The sequence below is a fragment of the Lipotes vexillifer genome, unplaced genomic scaffold (assembly GCF_000442215.2).
Source record: "Lipotes vexillifer unplaced genomic scaffold, Lipotes_vexillifer_v1.1 scaffold422, whole genome shotgun sequence".
In the NCBI taxonomy this organism is placed as follows: Eukaryota; Metazoa; Chordata; class Mammalia; order Artiodactyla; family Lipotidae; genus Lipotes; species Lipotes vexillifer.
In genome coordinates this window covers 2,754,163-2,777,467 of record NW_006779087.1, presented here as the reverse complement: position 1 = coordinate 2,777,467, position 23,305 = coordinate 2,754,163, and the positions used below count along the sequence as shown (strand labels likewise).

Here is a 23,305-nt window from a genome sequence, read left to right as displayed (position 1 = left end):
TACCGCAAAAAAAAAAAAAAAAAGAGAGAAGGTCCTAGTCCATTTCACAAGCTAGTCCACCCATTTTTTTGTTGTTGTTGTTCTCTTATTCTCAGGTTCAGTCGAAGGCTGTATCCAAATCTCTAAGCCTTTGAAAATTCTCCTACTGAACTACACTCATACAGTTTCTAAGTATGGAGAGTACTTTTCACTAGTCCAGATACTTCTGTGTAGGTTCTCATTTTTTCCTCCCAACTACTGATGACATGGTGTCATCCTCATTTTACAGATATAAAACATTTCCAGACAGAAATCAATGGCTTATTTAAGGCTAATATGTCCAAAACAGAACTCCTGATTTTAAACTCCACCCCTATTCCTTGCTCAGTCATCCCCATTTCCCCCTCGGTTACCAAACTTCCCCAATCTAGGCACCATTCCTGATTTCTTTCCCTCAACCCTCATGTCCAATTCACTGGCCAGTCCAAAGTATCCTGAACCATTCACTGTTCTCCATCCCCACTGCTAATCAGACATTACTTTTCCCTTGAAAACTCCGCCCCCGGAGTGCTTTCTCTTTTTAGAACTTGGTTCTGGTTGGCTTGGCTCACGAAGTCCCTGAATATTAGCTGCTGACCTTCTCTCTCCCTCTTCTTCAGTGATGATTCTGAGCAAAGTCTTCTGAATGCTCACGACTCTAATTTAGGTTTTCTTTTTCTGGGGCGGGGCGGGGGGGGGGGCGCTGTGCTGTGCGGCATGCAGGATCTTAGTTCCCCAACCAGGGATGGAACCCGTGCCCCCTGCAGTGGAAGCAGTGGAAGGGTGGAGTCTTAACCACCTGACTGCCAGGGAAGTCCCCTCTAGATTTTCAAGAAGCGAAAAATAACGTTATTTGCTGGCCTGGTCTGAGGGCAATTCTGCTGGTAGTATGTGAAAAGGCCTCTCAAAGTCCCTTGGAAATCAAAGACTGATTCTGCGAAAAGCAAGTAAAAGTAAAGACTTTGAGAAAAACAAAACACTGCAGGAAACACATCACTGCCACTACCATCAACAACAAAGTTGATCAAGTCATATTTCTTGTTACATAACTATTGGCTAATAAAATAAAGCTTATATCTATATGATATTGTTGATTGGCTCAAAATGCTGCTTGATGGCCAAGCCCCAGGGTCGGCCAATCACACAGCAAGCTACCTTCAGAGGCCTTTCAGAGACAGTTAACAGGCTTCCTGGATAGTCTATGAGGGTATATCCTGTTTCAAGACTCTGGGAATTTATTTCATTGAGCTGCACATCGCAGTAGTGAGTCTGAAGTGTGTCACTAACTCAGACATAAAGATTGGAAAGATTACAGTATCACCTTGGATGTGTACTAGGGAACACCAGCTGCAAGGACTAACCAGTGTGTGTTTTCCGAATCAGCAGTCAAAATGATATTATAACACTTTAATAGTGTATTAGGACTTAAGGTAGAAACTCTGTGTGTGTGTGTGTGTGTGTGTGTGTGTGTGTGTGTGTGTGTGAGAGACAGAGAAATACCAGGCAGAGATCATGCACAAATTAAATGGTAACAATTAGATTTGACATGCCTATAGTGCAACTCCTAAGGATTAATGCAGCCAGATGACCTAGAGGATTCTTTCCAACTAACTCTTTACAGTCGATCAAAATTCAATCAACTCCTGATTTTTGTACTAAAGAAGTAAAACAGGAAATCCCCAAATTACAACTACTTGACTTCACAATACACGACATAATCTATTTTTTAAAAACTGCATACTTATCTTCTAAATAATATAAATTAATCACTTAAACCAACGTTAAAATAAATTTGGCACAGATCAACTAATGGTAGAAACTGGATGACACTCAGAAGTTGGACAGGAGGGGAAACCAGCCTAGAATTTAAAATTTCCCGTGGACAGTCCCCATATGGATAATTAAGATATGGCGGTGTGGGCAAATTTATCATTAGATTTAATGCCCTGAAAGAGCTCCCCTATTTTGTGGTGGTTGTTACTGAAGGTGAAAAAGGGGAAGCGATTTGCTGGAGTAATGCAGGAATTAATGTGAGAAACAGAATGAGAAAGAAATCCACAAGTCCTTGGCTCAGGTTGCGGAAACCAACCCACTGTACCATGCCTCCCATTCTGCAACCAACAGCTCCTAAATGACGTCTTCAAAGTTCTGCAGAAAGAGGAAACAGCCAAGGGATCACAACAGTGAGCGGAAGCGGCGGGGCTGCGGCATATGTGGAAGCATTTGTCTTCCAATTAACTATTACTTTCTTTTCAACTAAACTCCAGCTTTCAGTCTCCGAAAAAAAATTCCTACAGGCAAAACCCGTTCAGATGGTCAAATCAGGAGGCCGTGCTCCACCTTACCAGATTTCCTACAGTCAAGACATGTTCAAACTGTGGCGTCATAGGATGGTGCTCCATTGCCATAAACAGTGTATTCAGGACAATGCAGATGGTGATGGCCAAGTCCACAAAAGGGTCCATAACGATCAAGTTTACAATCTCTTTCAGCTTTATCCAGTAGGGGTGACACTCCCAGATGAGGAAAGTGTTGGCAAATTTATACCAGCACGGCGGGCACTTTCTCTGAGACTCTTCCAGCTCTGTAGTGAGTAGAGAACAAAGGTAGCCCCTCAGTCTTGGGAAGAAAACAAAAGGGTTGGACTTGGTGGGTATCACTGCTATTAACACAAGAAGCAAGGTGGCCAGGGAGTGCTGACTTTCCTGAGGGCTTCCCTCAGTTTTCCTTCTCTTGAAGGCAGAGAGGAGGCATGACCAGTGCCAGGTCACATCCCAGTTAACAAGGATCTAGTTATAAACAAAACTCAATCCACCCGTTTGGGAAGCATAGCAACCCTGGTTCAACTGGCTTCCACACTCACGAGTGTACGATCTCAGGCAAGGTACTGCGTCCTCTACGCTTCCCGTTGCCTCACCTGAAAGGGCACTGACTTGCAGGCTATAGGACTAAATGAATCCTATAATCCTCCTCCATTGCTTACAGATAGCACACGGCACAGGGCCTGGCACAAGGTAAGTCCTCAATAAACGGTAGATATTTTATTACACATGGTATCATTAAACTATTTATTATCAGAGAAGCAGTCAAAAGCACACACACTGAAGCCAGACATACATGGGCGTAACCAGCTCAGGCAGTTGCTAACTGTGGGCCCTTGAGTAAATTACTTCAGTTTGCTGCGACAATTAAATGAGCGAAAACACATATAAAGTGCCTCAGAACACCCCAGCATACAGCAAGTGCTATGAAAGCATTTGCTATTGTTATTTTCTTTGCAGCAGAACCAGCACTGTCAACCAAGCCACCACGTGGACCGTCTCTGTCTTAGGTTCTCAAAGATATATGAGGTCACAATGTGAGTTTGCAATGCAGTCAGGAACAGAGGTTGCATTCCTTCCCCTTTGCTCCTTCCTTCCTCTTTCTCATCTCTGCTCTTCTCTCTTTCTCCTTCTCTTGCCCTTTCACCCTTTCCCACTCTCATCCTTTCTTTCTCTATTTCTTCATCTCCCTGTCCCTCGGTCTCTTTCTTCTTTCCTTTTTGTTTCTCTCTTCTTTTGTCTTCTCCTCTTCGTCTCTTTAGTCTGTCCCTCTTTTAAAAGCAGGACCCACTTTTTCAAACAAGATCTTATGTGACCCTCGATATGTAAAACAGACAAACCAGGAGCTGCTCTAGTTTATGCATGAAGAGGAGCTTGGAGTCCAGGGCAATCCAAGTCTTCCTTCCCTGAGGCACTACCCCAGGGTCCTAGGACTCTGATAAACCCAGACTGACGATCACTGGACTCGATGAGCTCTAAGGTCGTTTACAAAGCAAAGACTAGGAAGGACAATCAGACACTAAAGGCGGAGAGCCATTCAGCTCCAACAATCTAGGCGTGAGGCCCTCGGTAACAAAGGCCTCCTCAAAATTAAGTATGAAATATAATAGCTAGCATCACAAAAGTCCAAGGACCTTGATCTGGAAGGATGTTCTTGAAGAGGTGTAACTTTGAAAACCCATCAGCATGAGAATCCTTAGAGGCCAGGTCTTGGCTCTGTGGGGTTGGATATTACTGCATCCGCTACCACCCTGACCCCACTCAAATCCACTAACAAAATCAAATCATTCAGGGAATAGAGAAGAAGTTTCCCAACATTTCACAAAGAGCAAGATGGCTGCTTTAAATCAGTCTACTTTCCCTTTTTCCAACCAGCCGGATGGTGCCCATGGTGATGGCTTTATTTTAGATGGGGTGCTTTGGTTGGGCTTCTAATTGGCTCCTTGGTTGCTAAGAAAATGGTTGCCTTGGTTTTTCAGATTTAAGGGCCACAGTAAGCGACACGTGGGAGTCTGCGTGGGAAAGGAAGTCTGTGAAGAAAATTTGCTTTGGTTTCTTCCTCATAGAACTCCCTCCCTTCCCAAGGTAAATTTAGTCTTCTTCCCAAAAAAGAAAATTGAAAAGGTTCTCTTATTTCCATGAATTCTTATAGGTACATATTTGGAAATCTGGTTCCGTTCCTTCTTTTAATCTCCTCCTCTCTCCAAATGTCCGCGGTTCACCTGCACGTGGAGGTTGAAGCTGCGGACTGTTCACGTTTCTAACAGTTGACACAACTGTAACGTTCTACAAGGAACTAGGCTCCGAGTCCTTGCCAGACAGACAAGGGTAGGGTTTCCCTACCCTGTGGGGCACCAAAAAGGGATACTAGATATCTAGTATCCCTCCCATTTCCTGAGAGGGGAAGATCCTCAGGATACTCGTTTCCGTTCCACAAAAACTAAGACAATGCGGAGCCCTAGGAGCTAGAAGAGATCAGTTAGGTGAATAAGGAGGTTTATAAAGGGACGCACAACTCTCCACACCGTTACTGGCCCTACACACCCACAACAGCAAAGTCTGGGCAAATGTGTTAACATATGGGGGTGAGATGTCCAAACGTTTGTGAGGCTCCCCTTAGTTTGCTCCCGGACATTTTCAGAGAGAACCTTGGGGGCACTGGGAATTGTAGTCTCAACCTTGGGGGCACTGGGAATTGTTTTCAGAGAGGGCCTCATGATTCCTCCAAGATGGTGGCCTTTGTAGACCAGAAGGTTTCTGAAGGCCAGGGTTTCTCCCAGGTCAATTCAACAACGTGCTAGGCACTGGGACTACGTTGATGAACAAGAATCGCCACCCTCACAGAGCTTATAGCCGCACCCGGAAAGGCAGACATCAGGTAAGTGATTGCACTGACACTTTTGAAACTGTTTCACCTGAGAATCAATAATGCTAAATACCATCACTGCTTCCTCATTCTTACTTCAACTCTCTCCCCTTCTCCCATAGCTTTACTGCTTTGAGGAGAAGTAAGACCACATTACTCTCTGCCGACACCCCATGCCCCATCCTCTGAAATATCCCCAAAGCTTACGGCTCTGCTGATTGTGAATTCCACTGAGTTTATTGGATCCTGGTGAGCATGCTTGCGATAGGATAGGGGTGAGGCAGAGCAGGCAGGATTATCTCATTATTTGCAGGATTATCTCATTATTTACAGGATTCTGGAATTCTCCACTGTGGTTTCTAAACCATTAGATAAGAAGCCCGCTTCTTTGGATTAAAATAATGTCAGAGTTTCCTAACTGAAGGCTGAAAAGCAGAAACAAGTGTTCATTCAATGTTGGCTTTCCATGTTGTAGCAATTGTTAAATACACAGGGAACAGTGGTTAAATAGGAATGGATCTTTCTTAATGTCCTTTAATTCTCTCACATCATTCAGCTCCAGCCATTCACTGTCCTTTGATTACAGCAGTTCTGTCTCATCAGCTTTAGCAAAGGGAGTCAAATCCTACTAAGCCCTCCGAAAGGAATCCTGGAGCCCCAGTACTCCTCCCCAATTCCAAGCGCAACAAAATTCAGTTCAGTACACATTTTTTGAGCATCTACTTTTGCCAGACCCTGCGCTAGGCCACCAAGGTAACCAATAAATCGCTGTTGCATTGCATGGATAGTTCTGCTCTGATGTTTTTACCAGGAATAAAATAGGCCTGTTGGAGGTTGTTCGTTTTTCTTTCTCAACTGCTACAGATACTCAGAGAAATCTTGTCTTGGTCTCCAAGTGAAGAATAAAATTTGCTAAGGTTCTTAAGCTAATATTGATATATCTTATCTTGGAATTCTTATGATCTGCGGTTACTTACCTGTTATCTCAAAGTATAAACTATAAAGCTTAAAGATGTTCTATCAGACAATGACCTCAATGGGATTTAAAGAAAACAGGACTAAATGAAGCTGTTCAGGAGCTGAAAAGTAGTTAGTTCAGTATTCTTTGTACGTGATACATTCTCAAGATTAGTCTAGGTTTAGTCTAACTCCTTGCCCATATCTGCAGATGTGAGTATTCCAGGGGAGTTTCGGGTTCCCTTCTAGGGATTCTCCTTTTACCACAGATGCCCCTGCCTCCCTCCCTCCCTCTCTCTCTCTCTCTCTCTCTCTCTCTCTCTCTTCCTTCCTTCTCTCTCTCTCTCTCTCTCTCTCTCTCTCTCTCTCTCTCTCTCTCTCACACACACACACACACACACACACACACACACACAGACTAGAAGTGGTATGTGGCTTAAATGACTCAAAAAAAAAAAAGACAAAAAAAACAAACTTGTTCCAAGGACACCAGAGTAATTTGAGTCTCCTTAGCTCAGGGACTCTGATTATTACTGGGTTAGCCTGGGTGTGTGGATTCTGAAGAACGGCAATCAGGAACGGTACGGATCTACAATGGGACAACTCAGCTAAACCAACATGAATCAGATGAAGAAACATATGCAGAATCAATCAGAATCTTGTGAGAGAAAACCTGGTCACTGAATCTACTGCCAAAGAAATCAAGAGGAGCCTGGAATACAGACCACAGTCGGACAGAAAGCAGACAGTTGCGAGGGAACTGCAGTGTAATGGGAAATCCTCAGCAAGCCAGGCTGTGTCACGGAGGAGCCACCTGCTACGGAGTTCAGGCTCTGACGGCTACGCTGCTGCAGGCACGCTATGATTCAACAGTGGCTGCCCTTCCCCCGGGCACAGAGCGCCAGCGTTAGAGGGGTTTCAGCTTACCTGTTCACTCGTGCAATATATTTATGGATACATGGGGGTGTTTAAAGCGAGGCAGAATTAGGTACAATCACAATGCACGGTACATTTGTCCTTAAGGGAAAACCAAAAGATCTGTAAGTAGCTAAAAAGGAAAAGAGGAAGGTAAGTTTTGTGGTCGAGGGCAGGAGGGGGGGGGTTCCATCATTTTCTGTCATCACAGTTCTTCCGTCTCTGTTCCTCTCTGCCTCACGTCACCCTATTGGCTCCTCACGGTGCTAACTAGAGAGACTTCTTGAGGTCCTCTAGCTCGCTCTTATGTTGTTCCTTCATACTTCTTACCTATCTGTGTACAGTGCTGGCAGCGGCTTTGAAGTCCTTCCTGGATTCTCTGCATGTAGATCTGAAATGCTGGTTTCTATAACCAGCAGACTCTATTCCTAAAGCTGAGACAATTTTTGCAAAACTCAGACCAAGGGACTATATTTATATTATCATGCACACTACATATTTATAGCTCAGCAGCTTGGACCAGCATCACAAGGCACATACCTTCTACCAGTGTATTTGTAACAACGCTCAATATACTGTTGATCCTGTCCTTCCGCCCATAGGAGGCCAATTGTTCCATGGAAACTAAGAGAGATCCAGGGCCTTTCTTCTTAATTTCCACCTCAGTTGTAGCCTGAAAAAAACAGCAAGCTGGGTGAGTAAAGTCTTATAAACGTTAAGGCTGGGCCTTAGCAGATATAGTCTAGAGTGAGCGAGAACCTATGCTCTTCCTTAGATCTTTTTATTTGATTCTACAGTCCTATTCACCTCAAGAAGTAGAATGAAACGAGTTGGCCATGGATCATCCTTAGTTCCACAGATGACAAGACCAAGTCGTTTAAGTGTGTATAAAATCTACAGTGAACCCAAGAGTCTGGCTGGGATCCAAATACCTCATCTGCTCAATGTAAGCAGAGAGTAGAAAGACCAGATCCCCTTGGAAAATGCCATCAGAAGCAGACCCTCCTGTCCTCCTCTCATATCCACAGCATTTGGCTAGAATTGGACCACATGATAAAATAAGTCAAATTCACCTGTACGTGAAATTTCATGAAGGGCCAGGTCCCTGATCACACTGAGTATTACAGACACAGTTTCCTTCACTTGTAGGAGCACCATCATTCTACCAAACTGTCACTTCCAAATGTCAAGACTGGGCCTAACTGAACATTAGCAAGTGGAATTCTACTCCAAATCTCCTCCAAGCCACTGCAAACAAGAATGGTAGGTTTTGCCATCTTAATTAAACACATCGTCTCATATGTCTTTTTACATTTATCTTGTCTTTTTACATTTTTATTTTATGAGTTAACCTGAAATTTTCAAATTCCCAACCAAATAAAAAGGGCAGAAAACACCATCAGACTGTTAAACAAAATATTTTTTACACGCTCCTCCTTGGGCGATACCAGTATGGTAGATTACGGCAAAGGGTTTCTGAATGTCCCTTGCTTGCACTGTTTGTGCCAACCTGAATATTCTACATCAGATCAGGCTTACTGGGGTGGCTTAAAACCTAGCTTTCTAGTTAACGATGCTGTCCACTGTAACACGTCAACCATATAAACTTAGCTGCTCCTTCCACGTGAAGGTACGAGGACAGAGACAGTCACCACAGGACAGGGAAGACGTGTTTGTATGAAGCTAGAGAAGTATCTGTCTGATCAGTGACAGAAAGTTTTGAAAAGAAAATCATCGTCTCTGGAGAGTTACAGCAGAAAGCCTTTCTATTCTTACATATATTTAGATTTTAAGAACTGTACTGAAGAAAGTTCCTGGCAGATTACAATTTATCCCATCATGGTGTCTGATCAAATAGTTCCACTGATTCAGAGATCTGGTTTACCTTAGGGTTTTGCTTGTTTTGTTTTGTTTGTTTGGCAGAGCTACAGAAGAAATAGAAAAGAAAAAGAACTGGTTTCCTTGGGAATTCCTGGATGCATTACTATACAAACATCTGTATTTGTAAGAATGACTTAACCATTAGCTCAGGTCATGATACGGTATATTTCTTTGAGAAATCACTTTTTGCTACAATTCCCAGCCTGATGTTCATGACATTTAATAAATGAGATTAAACGACTATATTTAAAAAACAACAGGATTTCCCTGGTAGCGCAGTGGTTAAGAATCCGCCTGCCAGTGCAGGGGTCATGGGTCCAAGCCCCGGTCCGGGAAGATCCCACATGCCGCAGAGCAACTAAGTCCGAGAGCCGCAACTACTGAGCCTGTGCTCTGGAGCCTTCAAGCCACAACTACTGAGCCCACATGCCACAACTACTGAAACCCACGTGCCTAGAGCCCATGCTCCGCATCAAAGAGAAGCCACCGCAATGAGAAGCCTGCACACCGCAACGAAGAGTAGCCCCCGCTCATTGCAACTAGAGAAAGCCCGCGCACAGCAACGAAGACCCAACGCAGCCAAAAATAAATTAAAATAAATAAATAAATAAATTTATTTTAAGAATGACAATCATCTAAAAATGAACACAGAAGTCCCAATACAATGGACATTCTTATTTCTAACATTTATTGATTCTAGATTTTTATTGAACTGCCCTTCTGCAAATCTACAATAGATAGATTTTATAATGCTGACCCCCAAGGTACTGGAAGGTCTAATGGACTGGCTGGTTCATCAAAGAAGGATGAAACTGCACTTAATGTGGCTTTGGTATTAGTGTAGCTTACTGTCTTCTGGGCATGCTGGATATAATAAGATATAAATTCTTTAGGCTTTAATAACACCCACCTTAAAAAACAAAATTAATGAAAATGCTATCTAAAAAGACCTAGTCAAATCATTATGTTATCATTTGTTGACACCTATTCAAAAGACAAAACAATTTTTAGCTTGGATTAAAAACTCCACAAAAATTAAAGAAAAATTTATCCCCAAACTTAATATTAAGATGGAACAATTACTATTTATCTCTTTCTATGTAAAATGAAAGTAAACTATAGCAGGGCTATGTGGAGACAACTTCTGAAATATTAAAATCTGTTCCATAATCCATAATGTGTTACAGAACTATAATCTATACTGTACAATTGCTTAAATTTTTAAAAAGAAACAAATGAAAGAAGATGCTGAGAAATGAACATTTCAAAGCCCATACTTAGGAAATTCTAGAAGGTAAAAAGAGATATCCATTAATGATCTTTTTACAAAGGCAAGAGCATTTAGCATAGATCCAAATAACTGGTTCCATCAAATGTCTTGGTAATAATAAGATATCCAGAAAAATTCCCACATATTTGTAAATTAAACAACAGACTTCTAAAGATCTGTGAATCAAAGAGGTTTGCACAGGAAAATTTAAAAAATACTGTAACTGATGACAATGAAAACATCAAGATTTATGGGATGAAGCTAAAGAAATTGTTAGAGAAAATTTTACAGCTTTAAATGTTTATATTAGAAAATAAAAAAAAGATATAAGATCAATGCTCGAAGCTTCTGCCTTAAGAAACTAGAAAAAGAGGATCAAATTAAGCCATAGGTAAGTATATGAAAGGAAATAATAAGAATAAGAATGGAAATTAATGAATTAGTAAATGGACAAACAATAGACAATCAAAAAAGGTCAAACGCTGGTTCTTTAAAAAGATTAATAAAATTGATAATTCCCCAGTCAAGACTGATCGAGAAAAAAAAATAGAGAAAACACAAATTATAATTTTCAGGAGTGAAAAAACAGGATATCACTATAAATCCTACAGACGTTATTAAGATAATATGGATGTGTTGTGAATAACTTTATGCCATTTCATCTTGGATGAAACAGACAAACATATCCAAACACAACTTATAAAAACTGACATAAGAAGAAATAGAAAATCTAAATAGCCCATATTAATTCAAGAAATTATAATAAAAAATCTTATCACAAAGAGAACTCTAGGCCCAGATGGGGCTCCCCAAGTGAATTCTATCAAATGTTTATGGAAGAAATAATACTAATTTTACACAAATTCTTTCAGAAAACAGAGGTTAAGAGAATACTTCTCAACTTCTTTTATAAAGCGAGCATAACCCTGATACTAAACCTGACAAGAACATTACAAGAAAAGAAAATTAGAGATCAAAATCCCCCACCAAGAGAGATGTGAAATCCTTAACAAAATATGAATAAACAGAATCCAGCAATATATACAAAGGATACTACATCATGACCAACAGAGTTTATCCCAGGAAAGCAAGGTTAATTTAATACTAGGAAACAAGTCAGTGTTATCCATCATGTTAACAGAATAAAGGAGAAAAACCATATGATCATCTCACAGATGCAGAAAAAGAACATTTAACAAAATTCAACACCTCTGCATAAAAATAAAATTCCTCAGCAAGCCACAAATACAATGTAGCAGTTTCAGTCTGACAAAGATCATCTATGAAACCTATAGCCAACATCATGCTTCTTGGTGAAACATTAAATCCTCTTCCTCTAATACTGGAAACAAGGAAGGATGTACGCTTTCATCAAGTCTATTCAATTTTGTATCCAAAGTCTTAGCTAGTGCAATAAAGCAGGAAAAATAAATGAAGAGCATAAAGACTGCAGTTGCTGTTACTCACAGAAAATATTACTGTGCATGCAGGAAACACTATGGAATTTACCAAAAACACCCAAAAAACAAAAAACCCTCCAAGGCTAATAGAACCAATGCATTAATTTATCAAGGTCATGAGATATAAGGTTAGTATACAAAAATCAACTGTATTTCTATATTCTGGCAACAAATAATTGAAAATAAAAATTTTAATTATACCTTTTACAATAGTATCAAAAAATATCAAATACCAAGGAAAAAAAATCTAATGAAAGATGTCTAAGACCCCCACTAAAAACTATACAACTTTGCTGAGAGAAACTTGAGAAGACTTAAATCAATGGAGAAATGTACCACATTCATAGTTTGGAAGACTCAGCATAATTAAAATGTCCATTCTCCCCAAAGTCATCTATAGCTTCAGTACAATCACTACCAAAATTCTGTGTTTTCTGAAAAAACATATACATATATTTATGTATAAATTTTTGTGTGAACACCTGTTTTCCTGGGTATATACCTATGAGTAGAATCTCTGCGTCATCTGATAACTCTATGTTTAACTTTATGAGGAGCTGCCAAACTGTTTTCCAAAGTGTCTGCACTATTTCACTTTCCAACCAGTAATGTTGGCTATTGTTTCTTGTGTCAGACTATGACCAGTTGAAGGGAAGAAAACCTGGAGCAGACTCTCTCCCATGTAAAGCAGCTTCATCGTCACCTTCCACCTAGAATCTGCTTGGGATTCTGTAAGGTATGTCTCTACTATTGGCTCAGCTGCCCAACTGTCATCACCTGGAAGGTGGGAAGGAGGTGTCTTCCTCCAAGCATGCTGAGACCCAAGGACCAGAGGAAAGATCACATACTCATTCTCTCCCCTCCCTTATTTCTTGGGGTTATCTTTTTGGGGGGGCGGGAGATGAAGGTGTATATTTTTATTTGTTTCGTTTTCTTTCATTTTGTTGGGGAGGGAGGAGGAAAACTAACAACCTTTTACAGTCAGGAGCCTCTCTGCCTTTTAAAAATTCAGCCCCTGAGGAGCCTTGGTGCAAAAGTATCAGTAACAGAGGAAGCCACTGAGAACCTTAATTACTTTAAACCCGATACAACTCTGTTGCATTTCTCTTAACTCAAACACAAAGTTTATTAGGCATTTGGCCACTGACTTCCAACCTCCTAAATTGTAGCTGCCCTTCTCAAAGAGATATTCTACCATGTCTGCATATGGCAGGTTCTGCCCACATTTCTATAGATCTATCCAAGGAATCTCAACTTGTTATTGATTCTGAACTGCTTTCACATGGAAATACATAACTGGCAACTTACCAGCCAGTCACCTTTCTTGGGACTAAAATTTAGAGCACTTTAGAAGTGGCCTTAAGACCTAGCCATTTATCTCCTGTTCAAGCCTTTCTAAAATTTTTGTAGTATTCTGCTTTAAAATACCGTACAATAATTTCTCCTTCTCAAAGGATCTTTGGAATCTTAGAAGAAATCCGACCCTCACCAGGTCAAGCAATTCAGCAGAAATCCCACTGTCCACTTCTCAGGCTACAAAGGCCAAAAAAAGTATAGGGAAAGGAATGGAAACTGGCTTTCTGACTACCAAGGATGGGCCAAGTAATATGCTTCACATTTTATAAATGTTATTACATTTAATCTTCAAATAGCCCTATAACAACGGTCCTTTTTATCTCCTTTTTACAGATAAGGAAATGGGCTTAGAGATGCTCATTTTCCAGGGTCACTTGAGTAAATAAAGAACCCGGGCTTCGTAGTTAGCATAGCATAATGGTTAGTGGTTAATGCTGTGGAGTTTGATTGTCTGCATTCAAATCCTAACTCTACTGCTTACTGTGCAATCTTGGACAAGTTGCTTTATTTCTCTAAGCCTTGGTTTCCTCCTCATAAAATGCACACAGTAGTAGTATCTAACTCACAGGGCAGGAGCTGTGAGCATGAAATGAGATAATGCTTTGCATTTACAACGTGATTTCTGAGTTATGTGTGTTTTTGGATGGTCAGTGGCACCTGCTTCCTTTACGAGTGAAGAGCAATGATTGTCCAGCTCAGAGATGAAGACATGGGAAAAGTCCCCTTATCCTCTGCTTCAGCAAAAAGCAAAAGTTCTCAAACTATCAAAAAATTATCACCACTCAATCACAACTGAATAATTAATGAAGATGTGAAATAGTTTTTGATGAGATTCTAATGAGGTGATGTCTGGATGTCTTTTTTTCCTAGGGAATATCATATTTCTTAATTTGAGCCTAAAGAAAAAAAAAATACAGATGTGGCATAGCCCAAGCATTAATGTTGTGTGAGATCAGCTTATGGACCATCAACGGCTCCTACACCAGTCCGTAAAGCATGAGTATGTAACTGGAAGCACTCTGATGGTTCAGGCGAGGACAAGTTAATCTGTAGCTGCAGACGCATCCAAAACGTTTTGACAGTGAGAATCACTATCTTCTAGCCCAAAGAGGTATAATAATTGCTCATTTGGCCCAGGCTGCATATAACATTATGAATATATTAATTCCTTCTAAGATAAATGACTTTTCCTACTTCCCAAATAAGCAGTCAGGAAGTTCTCTTGGCATCAGGAAGACCTTGGTTCCATTTCCACAAGTCACTAAGTCTCTGAGTCTATCTGTTGATTGGATAAAACCATCTACTGAATGGGGAAGTTATAAGAATTAAATGAGATCATACATATAAAGTGCTTAGCATAGTGTCATCAGAACTCAGTCTATGGCAGCTATAAGTATTAGGCCTATTATAGAAAACTAGAAAGAACAGAAAAGTGTTAAGGAAGGAAAAAAAAGTCACTAATACTTTCCCCTTCCAAAGGCAGCTACTGTTAACTTTTAGTCAGTCATCTTTTTTCTATATGCAGTTTGTCTTTATATAGATGATATCATACCACACAAACTACATGCATTCTGTTATTGTTTTGTTTTGTCTTTTTGGCCTATTAATGTAACTTAGATATTTCCCCACACCATTAACAACTAGGAGGTGCTTCTTTATGGCTTCTAACAAAATAATTTTTCCTCATTATGAAGCCCTTGGGAATGATACAGTCCTACCTACCTCATCTTCCTGCCACTTTGGGATCTGACCTCCTGGCCTTGGGAATCCTCAGGTCTGTCACCATCATCACTTGGGGCCACTGCAAAGCATCTCCTAAGTGCTTACAGGGTGTTGAGTGTGCAGGACCCCCAAAACCCCAAAGGCAGCGTTCGGTCAGCCACAACGTAAGGCAGCGCAGACAGCCTTACATTCCACAGCCATCTGCTCAACTGCCTCTCAAATTTATCTCCCACACAATATAACAGAAGTTGCTAAAAAAACCAAAAACAAAACCCTCAAACCTGCTCATCTGCCTTTAAGCTGAAGTTCAAGCTCCTTCTTCCTTTTCTAATACCTTTTCTAATACCTTCTCTTCAGAGAAAAAGCAAGATATATTATTTCGCTTAAATATTTTTTAAAACTGCTAGGATATCAAAATTTACTTTGGTTTTCAACATTTCAATTATCCCCACTGTACTGTCCATGCTGATCGACCCCTCATTCTCCATTGATATCACCTCTTGTTTTATTAGAGAATATAATTATCTATCTAATTACGGAGCCAAAAAATTTACATCTAGACATAGAACCAGTGAAGATCAAAAAATTATATTTCAAGTAAAGACAGTCATTCTGTCTTTAAAGACAGTCATAACATTTCTTTTGGCCAACTACCTAGCTTGGAGGGGGCTTTGGAGCCACCGTTTGTTATTATTATTGTTCCTATTACGCTTGATCTGAAACAAACAGTTCTCCAGAAGAGCAATGGCCATGTGACTAGGTGGAGAAGACATGAAAATTAACTGAGAAACAGAAGACTGAGATTTCTGAACGGTCTGTCAGTGATGAGCTGTGTAACCCCAAGGAGTACAAACTCACTGAGCCTGTTTCCCCATCTCAAGAACAGGAATAATCAGCTCCACTTTGTCAGCCTTATGGAATTTTTATTCGAAACAAATAAAGCATGTAAAAGTAATTTGTACCTTGTAAAGAGCTATACAAACTTAAGGGGGAAAACATTTTGCTTTTAAATAAAAAGTCAGGAAGAGAAAGGACAACGTCAAATATCCTGTCTTTTGAATTTAGGACAGTCAACAACTGTCCTAAAGTGCTAAAAACAGATCATTCTGAATAATTCCATCCTTGATTGTCCAATTTTCCTCCACACATGCATCATGCTAATTAAAGGGCTGGCTATCTTCATGCTGTGTTAGAGGAAACTGAAGTGTTGGAACAAAACAGACCGACATGCTATCTCAAGAAGCTAAGACCAGCTAAGGAGGGACTGAGGAAAGTTAAGGAACTAGAGGTAGAAAGGATTAGGATCATTAAGGTTATAAGAGTTTAAAACTAGAAAAAAAAGGTATAAACAGCTTAGAATCTAAAGAAATGTTAAGAGATGGCTTTTCCCAAAGAGGCGAGCCATTATCCTAACCCCTAGACAAGTGATTTTGTGAAGCTATTATATACAGCTCCTCCAGAGCCTGACATTTGATTACATTTAAAATTCATCTTTCACTTCCCTTTTCCTTCCTCCCCCATATACCATGTGTTCTTGCCCTGACCACCTACCTTCCCCTCCTTTGATTTATTTCCATCTCAATCCCTTTTAAATGTCTAGGTCCAGTTCCCCACTGGTTTCCTTAACCTCTCTTTGCCTGGCTCTCCCAGTGCCTACTTCCTACCCTCAGCATCACCCATGCTTTGGAAAAAGAGGAAAAATCACATCTCACTCTTGTAGAGGAGACTGAGAAAATTATTCAAAGCTATGTTACTTTTTTTTTTTTTTTTAAATAGGAAGAGCTTTAAATTCCAAGTTGCTTCCCTAAGAGGAGGGAGGACGTAGGGGGAGAGAAGCAATGATAGTTCCAAACCCACTCAGACTTGGTCACTGGTGACGGCAGAGGCCCTTCTCATTCCATCCAGGCAGGATCCTCTGGCCAGAGGCATTCATTCAGTCAAAGCAGGTGTGGGGAGGAAAAGAGATAAGCAGGCAGAGACGTGCAAAGATGGAGAGAGAGAAAAAAGGGATAAAATAAAGGAAAGAGTTGATGGGGAAAGGGCCAGAGTCAGAAACAAGGAAGACGGGGGGAAAATGGAGCAAGGGGTAAAGTAAAAGGGAAAACAGGGCGAGTAAAAGAGGAGGGGTGAAGAGAGAAATAGGAACAAACCAGGAGGCAGAAAACAGAAGTGGTGGGGGGTAGAGACACGAGTTGGGATGGAGCGTGGAAGAGAGACCGGGTGGAATGGACAGAGCACGGAGAGAAGGGAGGAAGGGAGTGGGAGAGAAGGCCATGCCTAGCCTCGGTCTACTTTTTTGCTTCCTTACACTGTCATCAGTAGCTGCCTTATCTATTTTCACCTCTGGCAGGAGACGCCCGCTGATGTGGGAGCCGGGGCCGCCGATGAGGGACACCACACCGTTGCAGTCCACCGTGCTGTTGCGCTTGACGCTGCGCCGCAGGCTGGGGAATATGCGCGAGGAGCGGCTGCCCTGGCTGTAGCCACTTTAGCCGCTGTAGCTGCTGCGGCGCTCGCGGGCTCGGATGGGGATGAAGAGCGAGTCCCGGCGGCCCTCGCTCTCCTCCACCGTGCTGTGCTCGTCGTCCGCAAACTCGTTCTCGGAGCCCGGGTCCCGGAACCGCCCGGGGCCCCTGAAGCTGAAGATGCTGCTTTTGCTGTTGTGACGGGACAGGAATGGGGAGCCCGGAATGCTGAGCAGTGACTGTAGGGGCAGGAAGAGAGAGAGACAGAGAGGGAGGCATGAGACAGGAAGGGGACCCCATAGAGGCTGAATAAAGGCTGTCAGCTTCCCTAGCCTGGCCCCATCCTTGCATTCCTGTTCATCAGAACACAGGTGTTTCCAGAAAGCACTTCGGGATGTTGAATTTCTACTGCTTTTCAACACCCATCATTACTCATTTCTCCTTGCCCCATAACCTTGCGATACACCTGTCTTTGACTTGTTAACCATTCACAAGTTCTATTCACTGTTCACCCATGTATTGAAAGGATGCTTTTATCTCATGCCCTGTGTATTGAATCCACCAGGAAATACAGTCAGTGTCTATTTCTCATTACTATGAGCTCACCTGGAGCGTGCCTTTAATCTACCAAGTTAGATTCTATGCCACACTTGGCAAAAGGAGAGAATTTTAAAGCACCCAGTCACTTGCCACTCTCTCAATGGGTACCAAATGCCCTAGAGGCTAAGAACTATGCCAATAGTGGTTTTTTAGTTCAGTTGAAAATGGTATCTGTCCCCTCTTCCTCCATTTTAAAGTCAACGGTTTTTTATGAGACGTTTAAGTATCTGTAAATTATATAATTCCCAGCATTGACATTTTAAGGTCAAACTTGTATTTATCACTTAGAAATTTTTCATCTTTTTCTCCTTCAGCTCATACTTCCATTCCACCTTCCCTAGAGAATTTTATGCTAATATATACATCTTTATGCTTTAATGCGTTTTACTGATCACCTTTCAATACCTTTCTGCAACAAAAAATTATAAATAAACTGTACTTAAAATTTTTAAAAAATTTTCCTGTGACCATGAGTCTCCAAGAAATTTTAAAAATTCTCCTGGATTGTGTTTTTATTACAATTCTCATTAATACAATTGATCACAAATATATTCTACATTTTATAAGTAATTACTAAGCTTAAAAAGAAAATTTTATTAAAATATATCTCAATGAGATGAAGTTTTTTTTCCAATTGGTGTTTTGGTGTTTAAATATTTGTAGATAGTATTATTTATTATTAGAATCAAACATGGCTCAACAGCAACCCCTCTCTCCCTTCTAATATTATTTAGATTTTAAGTGCTGAGAAACCTCATTCACGTAAATGGTACCTTGGAACAGAAGAATATTGTTATAAACAGTAATGTCACTCAATCCTTTGAACGCCTTCTAAGTTATATGCCAAAATTGCATAGTAAGCTATCAGCAAAATTTATCTTAATGATCTATCAGCTGACAATTAAATCAAGACCTCTTTCAATTGTGTTGAAAGCAAAGAACTGAAAACCACCCAACTTGCCAAAGGATTTGTACCCAGTCGGCAGAAGTATTCCATTTCCTGATTCCTGAGGATATCAAAAAGGCTTTATTTATTATTAACTAATAATTATATCGGTACCTCTTACAGGGGTTATTCTTTTACTTTAAAGGAACCATATTTAACCCAACAGAAAAGGTTGGAATAACCAAAATATTGTCAATTTCTATACATCACTGCCAACATTAATTTTTTAATAAAATGATGTTATCACATGCTTTAAAGATATTTTCATCAAAACCTTAAAGCCACAGACTTAGCTCATTTAATTTACAAAAATGCCCACCATATGATCTAATTAGCAAAGCCAGTCCCCAGTGTCAAAGAAATTGGCCAAATCAGACTTATTTTCATTGGAAAAAGTATGACTTCATTTTTCATTTTTGATAAATGTATTAATATGTATCCCAGTGACATCCATCTTGCTCCTGAACTTAAAACATCCCGTTGCCCCTGATTATAACTCTATATTTCACTCTTATTAGAAGTATGTAAGAGATCGGTAAATTCAGAAAGCCTTACAATGGGTTTGTTTCCTAGATTAAAGAAAACTTTTTAGACCCTAAAATTTTCAACTGTCCCTTTGTCTCGCACCTCCAAAGATTTTTATATCTTAGGGCAATACACCACTTAGGATTTGGGATGAGAGAGAGGTATGCCTTCCTTTTGTAAAGCGGGAGAAGGCTGACTGTGAAAAGAGAAGTGGAAAAGAACTGGTGTGACTTTGGACCACAGGCCTCACCCTAGGCACAGGAAAATGGAACTTGCAGATCTGGAAATCAGGTTCCTTAAAACTGTGCTTAGAAAAGTCCTCAAGTGCCCTGAGGGGATGCAATCCCAGTTTGAGGACCTCTGCTCTAAGAGAACAAAACCTGACAGACAACTGACCTCAGACAATCCTCCTTGCTGCCCTGAGATACTCATCGTTTGCCCAGTTATGGCTTTGAAGGAATTTCAAAGTAACTTTTAGCTATATAAGATTTTTGCCTTAGAGTTTAGGCCTTACCCTTCTGGTAAAATGATTCCACTGTGAAAGTTCTTTGTGGGCTAGGACTCTGCCGATATAGTATACATATTAAAAGTGCTAAATAAACATTTTAAAATAATACTTTTGATGATAACCCTGGAATGGCTGTAGGGCTTCTCTTTAATATTTCTGCCCGTATCTTTTTTTTACCTAGAACTCCACTTCTAGTTCTAGACTCAAAATGATCCCAGTTCCATTCTCTTCCTAGAATGTACAAAGCCCCCATGCCCAGGTGGGTACATTTTCTTTGGATATTTCTAGTTTTATCATACTTCACTCTCTAACCTGTATTTCCCTTGTTATGTAGTCTCTTCTTGCCTTGGCTTGAAGCAACTCACAAATCTCTGAGATAATAAATGAATTTGATCACTGGAAACTGCATCAAGAAAACCACTTATCACAGATCATTTTATATAAATGTTATTGTTAAATACATACTATAAGCTGTATGTAGGCCTCTAGAAAATAGGATTCAGGTATGCAGCATCTCTGACCCCTTTCCTGATCACTCTGACTTGTTTTGCTCTTCTGCCTCATCCCTGCACCAGAGAGGAGGAGCTGCATGGGTTAGATTCTAGAATGTTCACTGGGTCTCACTTATGAGTGGAGGGTGTCACTATTAAAAGCGCACGTACATGGCCATGTTCCTTCTCCATGCTGTTGAGCTGGTAGAGGGGTCAGCGCCTCCTCCAGCTTATTGCTTGCTATTCCTCATTTCACATATATGCTTGGGCACCCTCACTGATTCATTCCCCTGAACCATTCACAGATCAATGCTAGTATATAATCCACTACTGGTTTGCAATGAGACAGTGAAAACCTGAGAGAAGCATTTAGAAATTTTAATAGCAAGTAGGCATTTTTACAACATCCAAGAATGTGATCATTTTTCTAGAAGTTTATTGCAATTATATTTTACAAGAGTGTCATTCATGAAGAAATGGGAAAGACAAAAACTGGTCCTTCGTTACAGATAGTTTGAGAAGCACTTCTCTAAACAATGTGGCTGGCCAGAAGATTTGTTAAGTGTTAGATAGAACGTACCTATGAGTTTTGGTTTCTTTCTTTCTTTCTTTCTTTTTTTCTTTTTTTTTTTTAGTATTTATTTATTTAGGCTGTGCCGGGTCTTAGTTGCAGCATGCAGGATCTGGTCCCCCGATCAGGGATCGAACCCAGGGCCCCTGCCTTGGGAGCGTGGAGTCTCACCCACTGGACCACCAGGGAAGTCCCACCTATGATTTTTGTTTTAATCAGGTATGGTAAGGTGACAGACACAGAGATAACTGCCTTTGAAAGAAGAGTTTATTACTTACAGTTCCCAAAATAAGGGGGCATGGCATGCTGCACCATGTCATGCCAGGCCACACAGGGCCTCAAGGCAGGGGGAGGGGGGTAGGAGGGTCAGTCAGGAGGCAGGAGGAGCGAGGGGAAAAGCCTGGCCCAGAGCCTTTGCTGTGGAAGGGATGGGTGAGGCAGAGCAGGCACATTTGAACAAGTTTAAAATTGGACAGTTTGAATAATTTCAAACAGGTTCTGGGCTATAGGAATGGTCCTGGCTCTGGACTGATTTAGGGCACGGGAAATATTGGCTGGGTGTGTGAATTAGATAACAGGAGGTTGGGGATAAGGGTCTTGGACTGGTTGATCTGCACATGAAAGGCCCACTTCCTGGCAAGTTGTTCGCTCTCTCTAGGAATTAAACTAGCACCAAGAGGGGCAGCTCCTCCCAGCCAGCAAGGCTCCTAACGTGTCAAAGCCCCATAAAATACAGAAAATAAAAAACTGCCTCCCTCTCACAGCAAGCTTCCCTGGACTGAATCTGTGATTTTCACAAGGCCGATGTTGGGTGCTGACCCCACCTACTATATTAGGTCTCCATATTAGGAAAGAGGTTTGATTTTTATTTGACAAACGATCATTAAATACCTGTTGTGTGTTAAGTGATGTGGATATAGTGGTGAACAAGACAAATAACATGGTCCCTGCCCTTTCGAAACCTGCAGCCTAGTAGGAAATATTATGTACTACCTGAGGAAATATTATATACTATATTATATATATTATATATATTATATACTATATTATACTGTATACTATATTAGATCTCAAATAGTATATAATACCTGACTACTCTTAACTGATAGGCAAGTGAGAGGAAGTGATAGAAAGATAATGACCAATTCAGGAACGCTTAGAAATCAGGATCCTGAGACAATACACACTAAAAGGAAACAGTTTATCTATTATTCTTTAATTCTTTGTTCCATTCTTGGCAAAAGAGCTGACTGCAATAAATGTGGAAGGGGAAAAGATGAACTTGTCCAATTTCTCCTTGTACCCCTTGTATCTAATCCTGATCTAGCCAATTCCCTAAGGAGACATGTCCTGAGGGTAGCCCCCAGCCCCCCAGTCTCAATTTTCCTGGACTGGAGGGTTTTAGTTATGACTCAGGACCCGTGGCTCTATTAACTCCTGGGATCCAGGCTAGTTTATGAGATAGGTCCTGTTTTCAAAATCTTTCCTGTCAACAAACCAGGAGCTTCTGGTCCTTTCCAGGCAGTCACATCACAGCTAACTAAAAATACTACCTTAGATCTAGGTGTGAATAGCTCTGGGGTGTTCTTGGTTTGAGGGAGTAGCCCTCACATTACACAGAAAAATTAATTGGGAATTTCAGGGCATCCATGTTGGCTGTTTACTGGGATAAGGCTTAACAATGACTGGGATGTTTAGAATGTAATAAATGGATGATTTAAATGTCCTACTTCCATGCCATATCTCACCTTTTCTTCACTCTTTCTTTCTAACACAGCAGTTGGTTCTTAAAATGTGGTCTGGGAACTCCTGGGGTCCTTGTGACCCTTTTATGGGGCGGGGGGGGGGTCACAAGATTAAAACTACCTCATAATAATACTAAGATGATGTCTGCCTTTATCACTCTCGTTTTCTCACAGGCATACAGTAGACTCTGTGAGCCTGACAGCTTCACAGAATTTAAAGACTCTTCTTATGAGCTTGATAGCGATAATAATATACGTGATTTTTTAATATTGTGTGTCAGTACTTCGAAGATTTGCATAACTCAGTGAACCAGTATTTCCCAAATGGTCAACGTAAGATGCTACAAGTCATTCATGAGTTAAAGACCTATAGTGCAAAATACAGCAAAGGATTTTAATGTAACAGAGTACCAAGTTACTGATACAGTTTCAGCTTTCACACTGCAACTAACCATTTAAAAATCTACCATTATCCAGTTTTGGAAAAGCATCAAAGAAGAATATTCACAATTATCTAAAAAGGCTGTTCAAATATTTCTCCCTTTTCCAACTACATCTGTATGAAACTAGATTTTCTTTAAATACTTCAACCAAAGAAACATACATCGCAACAGACTGAATACAGGTATATTCCAGCTATCTTCTATTAACCACAGATTAAAGCGATTCGCGAAGACGAAACAGTACC

General features: G+C 40.7%; 1 protein-coding gene across 1 annotated transcript in view; it reads right to left on the bottom strand.

Annotated features, from left to right (window-relative positions):
- SCN8A (sodium voltage-gated channel alpha subunit 8) overlaps positions 1-23,305 on the bottom strand; it is a 116,960-nt gene that overhangs the window by 41,891 nt on the left and 51,764 nt on the right. The window contains 3 exon segments of the mRNA XM_007452326.1: positions 2,364-2,602; positions 7,618-7,750; positions 17,075-17,470. Of these exon segments, the coding sequence (XP_007452388.1) occupies positions 2,364-2,602; positions 7,618-7,750; positions 17,075-17,470 (768 nt within the window).